Raw genomic sequence first — 18,462 nt, 5'->3', positions numbered from 1 at the left:
ACTCTCTCATTCTCTATTCTTCCTCTCCTTTGTCTCTCTTATTACCTTTATTTTATAACACGTTATCAGCACGAGGGTTATCCAACTGAGCGTGAAGGCATATTTTTTTTTCTTTCTCCCTAAGAACAACGCTCTATATTCCTTAATCGAGGTTCTTTCTAATCTTTTTCTCATTCACAAACTTTATCTCATTTTTTTTTTGTGTAATGATAATTGTTTGATTTATTTTTCTCTGTCATATTATTATTATTATTATTATTATTTGATTTTAATAATTTCATACATGAAATTTGATTATATTAATATTTTATGTGCTAGTTCTAAAACATGTCAAATCTTGCAAAGCTTGAATTTGCGGCCCTTGATATTTCGGGGGACAATTATTTATCATGGATTTTAGATGCTGAGATTCATCTAGATGCAATGGGTCTGGGTGATGCTATTAAAGAAGGAAATAAAGCATCTGAACAAGATAAAGCTAAAGCTATGATTTTCCTTCGTCGCCATCTTCATGAAGGGTTGAAAATTGAATACCTTACTATAAAAGACCCTTCTGTACTATGGAAAAATTTAAAAGAAAGATATGACCATCAAAAGACCGTGATTTTGCCAAAAGCTCGTTATGATTGGATGCATTTACGGTTGCAAGATTTTAAAACTGTAAGTGAATATAATTCTGCAATGTTTAGAATTACTTCTCAATTGACTCTATGTGGAGAAAGAATTACTGATGAAGATATGTTGGAAAAAACATTCTCAACTTTTCATGCAACTAATTTGCTTTTGCAACAACAGTATCGTGAAAAAGGTTTTCACAAATATTCTGAATTGATTTCATGCCTTCTTGTGGCTGAACAAAATAATGAGCTCTTGATGAAAAATCATGAGGCCCGACCAACTGGTTCTGCTCCATTCCCAGAAGTGAATGCAGCAACATCTGATCCATATAATCATGGACGAGGTCAAGACCATAATAATAATCGTGGTCGTAATTTTGGCCGTGGTCGTAGCCATGGTCGTGGTCGTGGTCGTGCTATTAATCATGGTCGTGGACATGGTTATAAAGGAAATTTCAAAGAGAAACTTCATCAACAGAAGTGGAACAAGAATGCGAAAAAGGAAAAAGAAAGGGGTGAAAATAATGGCAAAAAGGCTGAAAATATATGTTACCGTTGTGGTAGTAAAGGTCATTGGACCCGTGCCTGTTATACACCAAAGCATCTTGTTGAACTCTACCAAGAATCACTTAAAAAGAAGAATGTAGAAACACACTTTGCTTATGAAGATGGTGATTCTGATTATGGTCATATGGATACTACTCATCTTGATATTGGTGATTTCTTTTCTAAACCCGATGGAAGCATTGATCACCTTATTGGTGATGGGAGTGTTAGAAAATAATTTTATTTTATGATTAATTTTTAAGACAATGTTTTATATTTAATTCATGTTGCTTTTATATGTACAAGTTTTTATGTTTTTATGAATAAAATCCTCTATTTTATTTTATTTTTTTTTCTTTCTCTCCTCTTACAAAGTAATCTCTAATATTGATATTTATGTTTATATGAAGAATGAATATTGGCATTAACACCAATGATGAGGATCTGTGCCTTGCTGATAGTGCAACAACTCATACAATTCTCAAGAGTAATAAATTTTTCTCTACTTTGGTAATGCGAGAAGTCAATGTTAGTACTATTTCTGGTACTACAAATATAATTGAAGGCTCTGGAAGAGCTACAGTACTTCTGCCAAGAGGTACAAGATTGCATATTAAAAATGCATTTTATTCTCCTAAGTCCAATAGAAACTTATTAAGTTTCAAGGATATTCGTCTAAATGGATATCATATTGAGACAAATAATGAAGGAGATGTTGAATATCTTTATATCACTCAAATTGAGTCAAATAAAAAATGTGTATTGGAGAAATTATCAGCCTTCTCTTATGGCTTGTACTACACATATATTAATGCGATTGAGACGCATGTTATTGTAAGCCAGAAGCTTACAAATAAGAATGAATTTCTTGTTTGGCATGATCGGTTGGGTCATCCTGGATATATCATGATGCGAAAAATAGCTGAAAACTCATGTGGACATCCACTTAAAAGTCAAAAGCTTCTTCAGTCCAATGATTTCTCATGTACTGCATGTTCGCAGGGAAAATTGATAATAAGACCATCACCAGAAAAAATTAGAAATGAGTCAATCTCATTTTTAGAACGAATACAAGGTGATATTTGTGGTCCAATACACCCACCATGTGGATCATTTAGATATTTCATGGTATTAATTGATGCGTCCACTAGATGGTCACATATTTGTTTACTATCAACTCGAAATCAAGCATTTGCTAAGTTATTAGCACAATTGATCAAGTTAAGAGCCCACTTCCCAGATTATCCAATTAAGAAAATTCGTCTTGATAATGCTGGTGAATTTACATCTCATGCTTTTAATGAGTATTGTATGTCAATTGGAATTGAAGTTGAACATCCAGTAGCACATGTTCATACTCAAAATGGACTTGCAGAATCATTGATAAAACGTCTAAAATTGATTGCACGACCTTTACTTATGAAAGCTAATCTTCCAATGACTACTTGGGGATATGCAATTCTGCATGCTGCAGTATTGATTCGCATCAGACCAACAAGTTATCACAAATACTCTCCTTTACAGTTGGTTTTTGGTCAACAACCAAATATTTCTCATTTAAGAATTTTTGGGTGTGCTGTATATGTCCCAATTTCCCCACCAAAAAGGACTATGATGGGTCCTCAAAGACGTTTGGGAATATATGTTGGATATGATTCTCCATCGATAATAAAATATCTTGAACCATCAACAGGTGACTTATTTACAGCTCGATTTGCTGATAGTCATTTTGATGAATCAATTTTTCCAACGTTAGGGGGAGAAAGAAAGAAACTGGAAAAAGATATTGGTTGGAATGAATTATCATTATCTCATCTTGATCCTCGTACAAAAGAGTGTGAACTAGAAGTTCAACGGATAATTCATTTACAAAAATTGGCCAACCAATTACCAGATGCTTTTACTGACACAAAAAGGGTAACTAAGTCGCATATACCCGCTGCTAATACTCCAATCAGAATTGATATTCCTGTTGGACAATCTAATATAGCAAATGAATCTCAAACACGCCTAAAGCGTGGTAGGCCTTTGGGTTCCAAAGATAAAAATCCTCGTGTGAGAAAAAGGGAAAAAAGGCAAGATGGCCTAATCGAGGGGGTAAAAGTCCCAAAAGATTCTTTTGACATAATCAATGATTCGGTTCCAGAAGAACCTCAGGTACCTGAAATTGTTGAAAATGATGAGATCTCAATAAATTATGTCATGAATCATAAAATATGGAATCGAAATAAAGTCAATATTGACGAGGTTTTTGCATATAATGTAGCAAAGGATGTCATAAGTGACAATGATGATCAAGAACCAATGACAATTGAAGATTGTCGGCAAAGAAATGATTGGCCAAAATGGAAAGATGCAATCCAAGCAGAATTAGATTCGCTTGCTAAACGAAAGGTTTTTGGACCTGTAGTTCGCACACCTGAGGGTGTAAAACCTATTGGGTACAGATGGGTTTTTGTACAAAAACGAAATGAGAATGGTGAAATTGTTAGATACAAAGCACGGTTAGTTGCTCAAGGTTTTTCACAAAGACCTGGTATTGATTTTGAGGAGACATATTCTCCAGTATTGGATGCAACAACATTTAGATATTTAATTAGCCTTGTTGCACAAGAAGGTTTGAATCTGCACCTCATGGATGTTGTTACAGCCTATTTGTATGGCTCTTTGGAAAATGATATTTATATGAAACTCCCTGAAGGATTTAATGTGCCCAACAAAGCAAATTCTAAAAAGGATTATTCAATAAAATTGAATAAGTCCCTTTATGGATTGAAACAATCAGAACGTATGTGGTATAACCGTCTAAGTGAGTACTTATTAAAGGAAGGGTATAAAAATGACCCTATTTGTCCTTGTATTTATATGAAAAGATCCGAGAATGAATTTGCCATAATTGCTGTTTATGTAGATGACATAAACATAGTTGGAACTCCTAATGAGCTCACAAAGGCAATTGATTGTTTAAAGAAAGAATTTGAGATGAAGGATCTTGGAAGGACAAAGTTTTGTTTGGGATTACAAATTGAGTATTTAAACAAAGGTGTTCTTGTACATCAAGAAGCTTATATAACGAAAGTGCTTAAAAAGTTCTATATGGACAAATCACATTCACTATGCACTCCAATGGTGGTGAGGTCATTAGATGTTGATAAAGACCCTTTTAGACCTCAAGAAAAAGATGAAGAACTACTTGGTCCTGAAGTACCATATCTTAGTGCTATAGGAGCACTAATGTATCTTGCTAATTATACTCGACCCGATATAGCATTTGCTGTAAATTTGTTAGCAAGATATAGTTCTTCACCTACAAGAAGACATTGGAATGGAGTAAAACAAATACTCCGTTACCTTAAAGGCACTATGAATATGGGCTTGTTTTACCCAAATGATTCAAAATTAGATCTAATGGGTTATGCAGATGCAGGTTATTTATCAGATCCTCATAATGGTCGATCACAAACAGGATATTTGTTCACATGTGGTGGCACAGCGATTTCATGGCGATCTGTGAAACAAACAATAACAGCAACATCGTCAAATCATGCAGAAATTTTAGCATTACATGAGGCAAGTCGTGAATGCGTTTGGTTAAGGTCTATAATTCAACATGTGCGACAAACTTGTGGTTTATCCTTGGGAAAAATGAAACCAACAACGATATATGAAGACAATAGTGCATGCATTGCTCAATTGAAAGAAGGATATATTAAAGGAGACAGAACAAAACATATTCTTCCAAAATTCTTTTTCACTCATGATCTTCAAAGAAATGGTGATGTAGAGATCCAAAAGATTCGCTCATGTGAAAATCTAGCAGATTTATTTACAAAGTCTTTGCCAAGGAGAACTTTTGAGCAATTGGTTCATAGGATTGGACTCCGCCATCTTAATGATGTAAGTTTACATGAGGGGGAGAAATTAGAAGATGCAAAGAACAATATTATATAGAATGATGTACTCTTTTTCCTTCACTAGGTTTTTATCCCAAAGGGTTTTTCCTAGTAAGGTTTTAACGAGGCACATTCTTTTATCAATGGACACCCAAGGGGGAGTGTTATGAATTAATGGTCGTCCATTGATTTATACAATTACTCATATGATTGATAATCATATTATTCATTACTCTTTATGATGTAATATTTTGTATTTACTATTTGATTTTATATCCTTTCTGGGTTACCATATTGTACCTATAAATAGGACTCGTCCTATCAGTAATTAGACACACATAAAACCAGAAGTTGCTCCCTACTCTCTCATTCTCTATTCTTCCTCTCCTTTGTCTCTCTTATTACCTTTATTTTATAACACATTTATGTTTATTGCGTTTTAGGAATGGAACATAATAAAAACTTGAAATTGAAAAACAGCCCTTTTACTGAAAAGGGATGAAACCAAAGATAGTGAAATACGTAAGGTTTGTTTGGTTTAATTAACTTTTTTTTTTAAATTATTTTGATGCGTGAGAGTTTGTGTCAAATTTCCTCTTAAAGTAGGAGTGATTCATATATTTTCATCTTTTTGTTGAAGAATAATTTAGAAAATAGAGTTGAATTTAGAAAAAATGCATTATAACACGCATAGCCACACAAAGAATGATGAGATTGTGCATTCACACCAAACCAAACAGTGTACACACAAATTCACCACATTAAGCGCGTGCGTGCGCGGACACGCAAAAACGACTTAGTGGGCATGGGAACACGTATAAGATTTACTATAAATACTTTATATTTAAGTAGCATACAAAGGCGCGACTGTTTGTAACTATTTTTTAAATATATAATATTATATTAATAAGTAATAATAATATAGTAGTGCTAAGTTAATATATAAAATAAAATTTATTTATTAAAAATAAAGTAAAATATATAAAAGAATTAGAAAATAATTGTTGATAAATAAAAAAAGAGTTTGTAAAAATAATGGTCATTTTTCAAAAATTTAATAAATAATTATATTTTAAAGGATATAATTAGTATTTTGAAAATAGTTAGTATAATATAATTATTTATTAAACTTTTCAATTTATCCTTTAAAATATAATTATTTATTAAATTTTTGAAAATTGATTGTTATTTTTATAAACTTTTTAAAACAAAATCGTCTATCTTTGCTTGTTTTCTTTTTCTTTATTTATCAACAATTATTCTCTCATCTTTTTTGATATATTTCATTTTATTTTTAATAAATATAATTTTATTTTATATATTAACTTAAAAACGTTACATTATCATCATCTACTAATATAATATCAGACATATTTAAAAAATGCGTACACACAGGTGCGACAACGCATGTGTGTACACTAGTTAGTATATTAAGAAAATAATTTATAAAATAAATTTTAAAAAATAATTTAGTATAAAAAAAAATTTAAATTAAAATCAAATTTAAATTAGAATAAAAATATATTAAAATAAATTTAAAATATTTAAATCAATTAATTATATTTCATTATTTTAGTTATTTATTTAAAATATAATTATAAATAAAATCTCCATTATATAGAAACTTTGATCAAATCTTGTCATTGATGGATAAAGTTCATTATGATTTTCTTTTCGTTTTTCATAATTTTCTATGTCGTTTTTTGTGCGTTGGGGCTTATTTTCTTTATAAACAATAAATTCAGGCATGTTTAAGCTTATCAATAAATAGCATTATTAACAATTTAACTTTGTTCTCTATTTTTGTTCCCCATTTGAGAAAAAATAGACTTGGTGTGAATTATTTGATGTTTAAGAAAAATTGAAATATAGAAAAGTTTAGGGATATTTTAAATTGTGTTAAAAAATATTACTCAAATAATACTACTAGTAATAATCAAAATATGAAATAATATAATAATAATTATTAGAGCAATAATAATAATGACATGTATCTGAATCAAAGAATATTAATTAGATATATAATACTATTAATAATAAAATAATAATAATAATAATAATAATAATAATAATAATAAATAATAGATAAAAAATAAATGAGGTGAGAAGTAGAAATAGCCTCGGTTGAGACATCCATAACATTATCCTTATAGAGAAAACACTCCTATTGTACAAGGCTAAATAAATACATAATTATATGTGTTTCAAATCATATGTGTTTCTCTCCCAAGATACAACAACCCATCAGATCGATCAAATGCAACGAATGATCTTCGAACCTTATGAACACCAATGTCTTAAAGATAACATAAAGATAATATAAAGAAGAAAAGAAGAACACATAGGATAAAACTCTAGTGTTTGTTATTCTTTGTCGTTGTGTATTTCCCATGCACCTAGGTGGTATTTATAGGTAGAAAAGGTAGACAAAGGAATAAATCGCAATAAAAATGTAGTCGTCAGCCATAAAAAACATTAACCCATAAATTAACGGTCTATAAAAACATAAGTAACAATAAGTTTTTTTATTTTAATTATTTATTTTTTAAATTGTATTAAAATATATCTAACACTACGTGATTTAGTCATTTTAACCAAAATTTGTTATGTTTATTTGACGTTTCAAATGCGTCTCATGATAGTTTTTTAGTTAAAACTAAAGCAAAAATGTGTCAAACACTGTAAATATCTCAAATACTATCATGAAATGTGTTTGAAGCGTTAAATAAACTTAATAAAGTTGGGTTAAAAGGAATAAATCCATGCAGTTCTAAAGTTGGAGGAATAAATTGTGTCAAAGTTTCGAAGATGAACTAATTCCAATTTTGACTAAAAATTGAGGGACCAAAAACATATTTAACCCTTTAAATTAGACATAGACAAACAGTAGAATTGGTCTAACATGTCAAATGATATATAGTAAAATGAATTCTATAAACTAAACTTTATTGGTATTAGGAATGTATTTGAAAATCAAATTGTAAATATTATACGAAACATCTTCACATATTAAAATAGATATACGGTAAATATAAAACTCTTATCCAAGCTAATTTAACATAGAAGTTTAAATTTAATTATCAAACTTAACAATATTCTCACTCAATTGCAAACCCTTCTAGATATAAGAATAATCTAATTGAAGAATTCAACAAGTCTAACGACTAAAATTTAAATATCATACTGGTTGTGTATATAAAAAAAAATCTTCAAATTAACTTTGATTCAACGGTTTAACATCATCAAAGGAAAAACACATCAAGTTCAATATTAGACCATTCTCTACTTTAAGTTTCCATCTCCAAAATGTTAGAATGAAATAACGTAACAAGACAAAAAGAAAATGTAAGTATAAACCTTAGAGTTTTACGTCAAACAAAAATACAATTATGATAACCATCACTGTTAACTTCTTATAAAACTCCTTGATAGAGAAATTTATAATTCTCACAAATAAAAAAGATAAAAGAATAATATGTCGTCTATTTTGTTCTTAAAAACCAACTTTATAGAACCTAACCTAACGGTTCTGGTGGATCGGTGTAGCACATGTCTAGACTAATCTCATTAATATCAAGTCAAATGACACACCATATCCCCCAAACCCCGCTAGGATAGTTACTTATATGATATTAAGAAGTGAAATTAAACATAAGCCATTCCTATAAAGTTGGTTCATAGTGTAAAAGTTTCTCTCACTTATATACCCAAAACTAACATTATTTATAAGCAATGTGGGACTTCCAAATACAATATATCAATTAGATGAAAACTTGATCATATAATACGTGAAAGATGGAGTTAAAATTAAAAATGGTAGTGTTTGGCGATGGCCCCGGATACTACATATTGATTAAAATTGGTAATTTTTCTTATCAGATTTCCTACTTTTTGTCTTCTGTAATTTCTAATTTCTAATTACTGTTTTTGTTTTTTTTTTAAAATTAAGTGTGTTTAATTAGTTCATGAATTGATTATTTATTGAGTAGAGGAGAACGTGTTCTCTACCTAGTAAATTTATGACATGGACATTCGTAAAAAGTGAAAGTTTCAAATGGAGCTGTAAATTATCAAGGCAGTGATTTTGAATGAGAACCTTTTTTTTTTATCACAGGAAGATAATTTATTTTCATAAAGAATTGAGGTTTCGTATTAATACGAGTAATTTTTTTTTTAATTTATTAAGATTAATTTTTTTGTTATAATTTATTTTTATTTTTATTCGATATTAATTAGTTTTCTCTATCAATTAATGTTATGAAGATAAATTTTTTCAAATAGATTTTTTCGATATTAGTCGTGGTCATGTTTTTGTTGATGTATGTCAATAATTTTTAGGATTTTTTTTATCTAATGTTGATTGAGAAAATTTTCAAGAAATATTAACTAGGATTGTTTTTGGGCAATATCAACAAAAGAAATCTTTTAACTGTCATTAACCAAAAAGTCGACAAAATAGACTCAACAACATGAAAATATCTCAATTGATGTTACTGTAAATAATTATTGTTAAGATCAATTGAAAACATTTCGAATCAATGTCAATGTAAAAAAAAGCTTCACTAATATCAATGGAAAAAATCTTGACAAATTTTAACTAAAAAATAGCATCAATTAAAATTGACTAAAAAAAATTATCAAAAATATTGATATTTTTGAACTATTAGCAATTTTTGGATATTTAAATAATTTTTACATTTAGTAATAATTATATCATTTTATAAAAATAAAAATAAATTAAAATTTAATACACTAAAAGAAAATTAATTTAAATTAAACATATATGAATTTACTATCTAAATGCAAGGCTAAGCATGAAGGTGTAGCTAATGTTTAATGTAATTGAAAATAAATATACATCTTTTCTTACAAAGAGAAAATATATTATTATTATTATTGGACACCAGAAACCATACATGTTATCGAATTAATGTTGTGAAAGTTACATTATTTAATTAGCCCCATAGAAATAAAAACAACAACATGAACTAACATAAATTCCAACCAAATCCCTGTCCCTACTTATGAATATCATTATTATGTCCATCAAAACTTAATGTAAAATTTCAAAGCTACCTATGAAAACAAAGTATGAAAACCATGATGGATTCATTCTTGATCCTCGACACTCTCCACTGCCACAGTTCAAGAATTCGTTCCAAACAAGGACACAATCACAATCACATCATTGTCTACTTCTTTTTAACTCTACAACACTTTTTATTTTTTCAGAAGAACCTCAAACGATAGTTAAATAGAGACAATACTACTTATGGGATATTAGTTTACATAGTGACTTTCTCTTGAAACTAAACATTAGGAGAAAAAAAAAACATTACTTTTGAATAATATATACACATTAACTTCAGAAAAATAGGACTATAACGTTCTTCTGTTGAAAATAAAAAAAATATATGATGATGATCTTCAACATGAATGATAATTTGGTCTGGTCCTAATTAAAATGTTTTCCATGTTAGTTGTGCATCCATCTTCAATTATATCAAGTTCTGTTAAATTTTGTTAAAGATTTCACATTAATTAGAAATAAAATAAATTTATAATAAATTAAAATTTAATTAATATGATTGGATTTCATCAAACTTACGTGTGTCTTGAAAATTTCATATTAACTAAAACAACGAAGTTATAGTATATGTTAATTTCACCTTATAATCTAGTTTTATAAAATTAAATTAAATTTAAAGTCTGAGTTTTTTTCGTATTTTTATTAATGTGAAAGATATTTATATATGTAAAAAGAGAAATTGACGAAGACATGAAACAGAAGTGATAGAGATGGAGGGAGAGAAAGAAGGGAAAGACGTTGAAAGTTCAAACTTCAAATATGTTGAATATGACTTTCATGGTTTATAAGAGATTTTGTAGTACGTTGTACACTCTGCACAGAATGAAAAGGAAAGGTAATTACTTGGTGATTTTTCTGAGTTGATTTGTTTGAAAACTTTTGACTCAAAAGTGTTTGAAAAAATAGCAGAGATGCACATAATTATGAGACTGGGTCCGAGAATGCAAATGATTATAATGATTTGGAATCACAAGCACAGGCAAAATTAGTGACAATCATGGAAGCAAATTCCACCATCCTCGCCAAAAGGAAACACACAACACTTATTATTATACCTTGTGTCTTTGTGTTGTGTGGCTCCAAAAGCAAAAGAAAAAAAAAAACAGACACAAAGGTAGACATTGATGCATGCTAGAAAATGAAAAAGGCTTAAGTAGGGTTTTGGAGGAGCTGGAGTTTGTGTTATTATAAGTGGTTTCATTGTCAACCGGCAACTTCCCATAATCATTCATGGGAAAGGTTCAAAGGTTCAAAGGTTCTTGTTGTGTATTTTATTCTTCAAATTATGTGGCTTAGTTCTTCATTTTCAAACCATGCATGAGTAGATGATGGTGATGATGTATTAGTTTGATGATAGGTCCATTTTTATTACTTTACATATTATATTAAAACACATTTTACAATAAGCTTTCCAACTAGAGAGATACAAAGAGAAAGGGAGAAGTGTGGGATAGAATAGTTTAAAAGTTATTAAGTATTTGATTATTTTAATCATTTTTTCTTACAAAAGTTTTTTATTTTATTTTTAGAATTGAGATGTGGTCCATTGCACTCACCAAATGATGATATCGAAAACTTTATCGGTCTCATTCTCTTTTGTGCAAGTTTAAATTTAATCGGTGATTTCTGAAATTCAAGAATAATGTTATTTGAGAGGCATATTATGACCGTTACATAGTTGTCAAATGTTTTTGAAAAAAATAAAAAGAAATGTGTCCCTTAAATTTTGTCAAACTATCCCTATTGTTGAATTCTAATTTGTGTGATTTTGTGATAATCTATTTTATCCCAAATAATGTAGTTGCTAAATATTATGAACTATTTTCTTTTTCGGTGGAAATAATCATATAAATCTTTAGTTATGTAATGAACCAAAATGTTGTACATGTTTTTGTTTTTTATGACTTTATCTCAATTTAACAATAAATGGAGGATTTTCTCTTTTTTTTTTATCAGTAAAATAGAGTTATTTAAATGTGAAGCATTTACGATTGCATAAATGTTTAAACGGTTACAACTCAGAACACTTATGATCAAGGATAGGAATGATAGAGTTTGGTAGGTAGTATTTTTTTTTTTGTGTTTAACAGAAAAAGAATGTTTGTTTTTGTAATTTGAAGAGAAATTAAATATATTGGTGGAAATTACCTTTAACTATACGACACAATATTTATTTTTTTGTAATTTTTTTTTATAATTTAATCATTAAACTATAATTATATATTAACTTCAAGTATCTAAAATATAATTTGAAGTATATATACTATATATTTCTTTTTATGTTATATCTCTCTTAACTATCTTTATAAAGACTTATATATATAAAAAAATACTATAATCATGAAGAATATACGAAACCACCTATCTATTTGTGAATATCTATAATACTCAACCTTTGGAAAACCATGTATTATATTTTCTCTAGTGTTTTTGCTAAAAAACATAAGTTCATATTTCATATTTGTTTATCTTATATGAATTGGGTATTAACATATTCTCTTTATTTATTGGGAGTGTGTACAAAGCCTAAAGAAACTATCATAAAAAGAATATTTGGGATTGTTGTTTAGAAAAAGAAGTAAAAACAGTCTCAATAGTTGAGACAAACCAATATAGTCTATTTTCTTTCTCTTGCTTCTTCAAGGAAAATTACCTTTAAAGAAAAAGAAAAAGTTATTTTGTTTTATCTTATTAAAGAACTAAGTAGATGAAATGTAATAAATGTTATTTAATAGATAATTTGTGAATAAGTTGGCAATATCACCTTTCTCAACATCTCAAAATAACTATTTTTTATGACTAATATAAAACACTTAAAAGACACGAAGAATAAATGTTTGTAGTATTCTTTGTTTGATAAGTCATGTTATGCAAGGTGTGGAAGTTTCCAATGATAATGTGATGTACTATGGGCTCGAAAGAGTGCTATGGCCCTTAAGCTTAGTAAGGATTTACGAGTCATGGTTTTGGTCTTTTTTCACTTGGTTGGGCTTAGTGATGTACTATGGGCTCGACTAAAAATATAACAATAAGGACAAGAGAACATAGTACACCAAAATAAGGGGCAGCTTCTTTTTGCACCTCCATATTTTCAATTGGGACTCCCTATAAATTTCAAAATTTCAAATCTATTTTCTAGTTTAGGGTTTTTATTTGTAATTGGGAATAATTTGTGAATAAACATATAAAAGAAGATAAAGAATAGGGCAGGGGACTGGTGTAGGAAGAAGAAGAGAAGAGAGGGATGCATATTAGTTTAGGAAGAAGAAGATTGATGGAGAAAAATAGAACTACTTAGGATTGCACATTAAAATAGATAGAGATGCAATTGGAAACTACCAAATAAAACCTTTTTTTTAATCTTTACATTTTAAACCTCATTTTAATATATATTTAAAAGTATTTTCAAATTTCTCGAACTAATCTCAGCCATCAAATTAGAAACAAAAATAACAACTGTAAAATTGTATCCGACGGTGGAAAAATATGTCTATGTCTCCTACCCTAGTCACGAGGGTTGGGCAAAGTTATTGTAACTGTACTAAACTACAGTTAACTGTACTGTAAAAAATTGAAAATAACTAAACTACTTATATAGTTAACTGAACTGAATCATAAATCAGTTCAGTTTTAAAAAACTGCACTGTTATTAGTTAATTAGACACTGAACTAAACTGAATTCCATCTATAATTTTTTCAAGTTTTCTTCGTTCGTGTTTGTGTTCTGTTTCTAGCTAGGTAACGAAACACTCCATTCTTGCGCTTCTTTCACCACCACTGTTGAGACAGAGCTTTTCATTGCCTTCCTTGTTGTTGTCGTCGAGACATACTTCTATTAGGTTTTCTTCCTAACCTTGCCATCTTTAATTTCACTATTGCTGAGCATCAATTGGTATTTTTCAAACCCTAACCTTAACATTCGATAATTCTCTTATCCATTTCATATATGTGTATTTATTTTGTCATGGGAATTGTTTAAGAGGGAATGGGTAGTATTTAGTTTTGTAATATATGTGTATTTATTTTGTCATGAATTTGCTAGATTCGAATAAATGTAACTGCAACTCCAAAAAACTATTTGGTTTTGTTACTGTATGATGGCTATTTTTTTGTGTTTGGGTTTGGGCTTTTGTTCATGGTTGAGTAATTTTCATTTCAGGCTTTTATGTTTGGTGCGGGGTTTGTTGAGAGCAAAGGAGGAGTAGGATCAATCAAAAATTGAAGGGTTTGCAAAATCTAATTCCAAATTCGAACAAGGTTCTCTGGTTTCTTCGCTTGATTAGCTAACCCAACTCCTAAAAAGGTGTCTCGAAAGGTATATTGTTGACATATTTCTTGTTTATTGTTTGATCAAGATTTTCTAGAATTCTCTTGCAGGGATATTGGTTGTAGTGTTTGTCATGTTCTGTTGCTCTCATTCCCTCTACATTCAACATTTCATTTGCTGTTAATTGTATCATAGATTTTGTGCTATGTTGAAAGTTTCTGTAATATTGAAAACTTAAGACACAAGTAGTAGTTACATGTAGTTAACTTAAATTCTTAGTAGGACGGATTTGTGAAGAAGCATTAGAAATTCAAATCTTTAGCTTAGGATTAGATGCAAGGCAAAAATTATATAATTCAATGTTTAATAGCTGTTTCGGCTGTTGTAACTTTTAGTACTGTTTATTAGTTTGCAGTAGGATTAACAGTAAAGACTTAATTTGTCAAAGACTAACTACTCTGTAAGCTTAACTATTAGTGTACGTGTGGCATATAGAATACATATACATATGAGAAATTCTTTCATTCAATTATAAATTATAATAGGTTTATGATTTTTCTAGTTATATATTATTCCTTCATTCGGATGTGAGAAATTCTAACAGTAAACAAGTTCATATAAAATCATAAGATCACTTTTTAGTCAAACCTTAAAAGTTAAAACCATCATTATCCAAAACCTTTAAACAATTCTTTTCACTTACACATTAATCATATTCATTTTTGTTCAATATAAAACTTTTAACTCATTAAATTTCTAACACCACATCTAAAAATCATCCAAAACCGTAAAACCTTTTACTTTTGCTCTTGTATGTAGAATCTAACTATTTGTAAAGCTTTCATGGATATCATATTTATAAGCTATTGTGTTGAATTGATTGAGATTATTTTTTTAATATTTTGTCTGCGTATTGTTGTCAGAAGCTTACAATTAAATATTCTATGCATATTGTAGGCATTGATTGAGAATATAAGAACTCAGCATGATGATGGAACTGCTACTGTCTTAAGTGTAGTATTGGAGGCAACAAAAATTGTAGAGATAAAAGCGAAATTGGAGAATTCAGGTGAACCAAATTCCTTGCTTTATGATTGGGTTTTTTTCCCTTGTAGATATGTTGGATCATGTAGCTTGTTCCATTGATTCTCTCTCCCTTGTTCTCTGTCTTATTCTTTTGTTAAGAAGGATTCCATACTTTTGCTCTTGCTTAATGCAAACCAATAATTTTTTTTCATTTAACCACAAATCAAAAAGGTCCTGATATGAGAAAGAATGTTGCAGGCGGTACATCCGTCTTCCCCAAGCTTTTAAACCCCAGAATTTACAACATACAACTTCTACTAGAATCAAAGTCTTTAAATTAATTCTTTTAATCATAGTAGCATTGTTTTTTATTTGTAGCAGGGTAACTTCTAGCTTTAGAGGTTCCCAAACCCTCATTAATTATCACATGGATCAGATGGATTTTACATTGCCAGAAACTGTCGAAACTCTCACACCACCTACTTCTGGGATTGATCCTTTACCTCCTTGTATGGCTACATTGTCAACTGAGCATAGTAAAGGTCGGTCAGATGTGTGGGGGCATTTTACCAAACAAAAACCTTATTCTGAGAAGAAGGCTAAGTGCAATTACTGTGGTGATTTGATTAAATATTGGCTGGAACAAGTGGGATGAGGAATCATTTGATAAGATGCAAGGAAAATCCTAATAGAGAAGCATTCAAAAGGCAAAAACTGTCATCATCAACTACAGAAGGGGCTAGTGTTGGCCCTTCACCAACTATTTCTAAGTTTGACCAGAATGCATCTCGAATGAAGTTGGTGAAGATGTTTGTGAAATCTGAGCTTCCTTTTCGATTTGTGGAAGATGAAGACTTCCGTGACTTTGTACGATCCTTGCAACCACGATTTGAGGTCCCATCCCGCACTACATTAAGGCGTGAAATGTGGCAATTATATGAAGAGGAAAAAACAAAGTTGAAAATTTTTCTATCAAAGCAGTGTGGGAGGGTTTGCTTAACTACAAACACATGGACTTCAATCCAAAACCTAAACTACATGAGTTTAACAGTTCACTTTATTGATGATGATTGGAAGGTTCATAAGAAAATTTTGAATTTTTCTCAAACAACAGGTCATTCAGGGGAGCTCATTGCTAAACATGTTGAGGCTTGTTTGAATAATTGGGAGTTGAAGCGAGTCCTTAGTGTCACTGTGGATAATGCTACAGCAAATGATGTTGGGGTCCAATACCTCAAAAGAAGGATGTTATCATGGAATTGTCTTGTCTTAAAGGGAGAATATGTTCATATGCGTTGTTGTGCACATATATTAAGTTTGATTGTGAAGGATGGGTTAAAAGAGATAAAGGATTCAATTTCAAAAATTTGAAGTGCAGTTAAATATGTGAAATCTTCTCCAGCTAGATTTGCTAGATTCAAGGCTTGTGTTGAACAAGAGGGAATTTCTTATAAAGGTCTTGTTTGCCTTGATGTTGAAACCAGATGGAATTCAACTTATCTAATGTTAAAGGCAAGCTTGAAGTACAAAGATGCATTTGTCTTGCTAGATATACAAGATAAGAAATTTGGTGCTGAAATGGCCAAAAGTAGTGGTGTGCCATTAGAAGAGGATTGGGAATATGCGAGGTCTGTTCTACCATTCTTAAAGATGTTTTATGACTCTACCATGCGCATTTCTGGTTCTTCTTATGTCACTAGTCATATGTATATGAAGGAGGTGTTTGGAATTGGTAAAAAGATTCGACAATATTCTGAGAGTAGTGATGTGAGCATAAGATCGATGGCAATGAGGATGAAGGGTAAGTATGAAAAATATTGGGGAAATCCCAATGGAATTAATATACTATTATTGATTGCTGTTGTGCTTGACCCTAGGAGTAAGTTGGATTTTGTTAATTACTTCATTGACTATATATTTGAATCTAGCATGGCCAGTGGATTGAAATCAAAATTATTGTCATCTTTAAAAGCACTTTATGATCAATATCAAGGGATTGAGGAGGGTTCTCAAAGTAGCCAACAAGAATCCCAACTAGATGATGAAGATGATGATCCTCATGGCATGAGTTTCTACCTAAGAGCTACAGGACGTAGATTTGATTATATATCAGAGCTTGATAAATATTTGAGAGAGGATCCTGAACCTTATACAAAATCAGTTGAGCTTGATGTTTTACATTGGTGGAAGGTCAACTCAACTAGATTTCCTATCCTTGCAAACATGGCTCGAGAGGTGTTAGCCATTCCTATCTCTACCGTAGCATCAGAGTGTGCATTCAGTACAGGAGGAAGGGTGGTTAGTCCTTATCGGTGTTGCCTAACGCCTAAAATAGTGGAAGTACTTGTTTGCACACAAGATTGGTTAAGAGGAACACCTTTCTTTATACTTTTTGATGAGGATCCTAAAGAGCTTGATGAATTTGAGCAAGGTGAGTTTATATGAAAACTTTATATATTTTTTGGTTGATACTTTATATGAAAGCCTAAAATATATATTTTTTTTGTAGATATAACTTCTCAAGACGAAGTGGGACCTTCAAGTGCAATTAATTTAGATGATTGAAGATGTATTAAGATGTATTAACATTTTGATGTTGTTTATGAGAGAACCTACTGAAGAACCTATGTATTAAGATGTATAAATATTTTGATTTTGGTGTATTGAAGTATGAGGCTTATTTCAAGTATTATTTCCTAAGCACTTTCAAATTATAAACTTTATATTATTATTGCGTATTACAATCATATGTAATTAGTGCAATTCGGTTCAAAAACAGTGCAATTCAGTTTAAAAATAGTGCAATTCAGTTCAAAATCAATGCAATTCGATTCAAAAATAGTACAATTCGGTTCAAAAATAGTGAAGTTTATTCAAAATCAGTGCAATTCTATTCAAAAACAGTTCAAAAATAGTGTAGTTAAGTTAAAAATTAGTGTAGTTCAATTCAAGAATAGTGCAGTTCAGTAAAAAATAGTGCAGTTCAGTTAAAAAATAGTGCAGTTCAGTTCTAATATAGTGCAG

At 30.1% G+C, this 18,462-nt stretch overlaps 2 protein-coding genes across 2 annotated transcripts; both read left to right on the top strand.

Moving 5' to 3' along the window:
• Nucleotides 1-327: 327 nt before the first annotated feature.
• Nucleotides 328-16,093, top strand: LOC114175038. Its single transcript, XM_028059795.1, has 3 exons — nt 328-660; nt 15,370-15,481; nt 15,894-16,093. Exons 1-3 carry the CDS (start codon nt 328-330, stop codon nt 16,091-16,093), a joined length of 645 nt encoding a protein of 214 aa, XP_027915596.1.
• On the top strand, nt 16,090-17,806 carry LOC114175037 (zinc finger BED domain-containing protein RICESLEEPER 2-like). Its single transcript, XM_028059793.1, has 3 exons — nt 16,090-16,732; nt 16,841-17,673; nt 17,774-17,806. The coding sequence occupies exons 1-3, from the start codon at nt 16,090-16,092 to the stop codon at nt 17,804-17,806; spliced, it is 1,509 nt and encodes a 502-aa protein (XP_027915594.1).
• The last annotated feature ends 656 nt before the right edge of the window (nt 17,807-18,462 follow it).

Source organism: Vigna unguiculata, chromosome 3 (assembly GCF_004118075.2).
Source record: "Vigna unguiculata cultivar IT97K-499-35 chromosome 3, ASM411807v1, whole genome shotgun sequence".
Lineage (NCBI taxonomy): Eukaryota > Viridiplantae > Streptophyta > Magnoliopsida > Fabales > Fabaceae > Vigna > Vigna unguiculata.
Note: the sequence above shows the minus strand (reverse complement) of the source record. Positions and strands in the feature narration are given on the sequence as shown.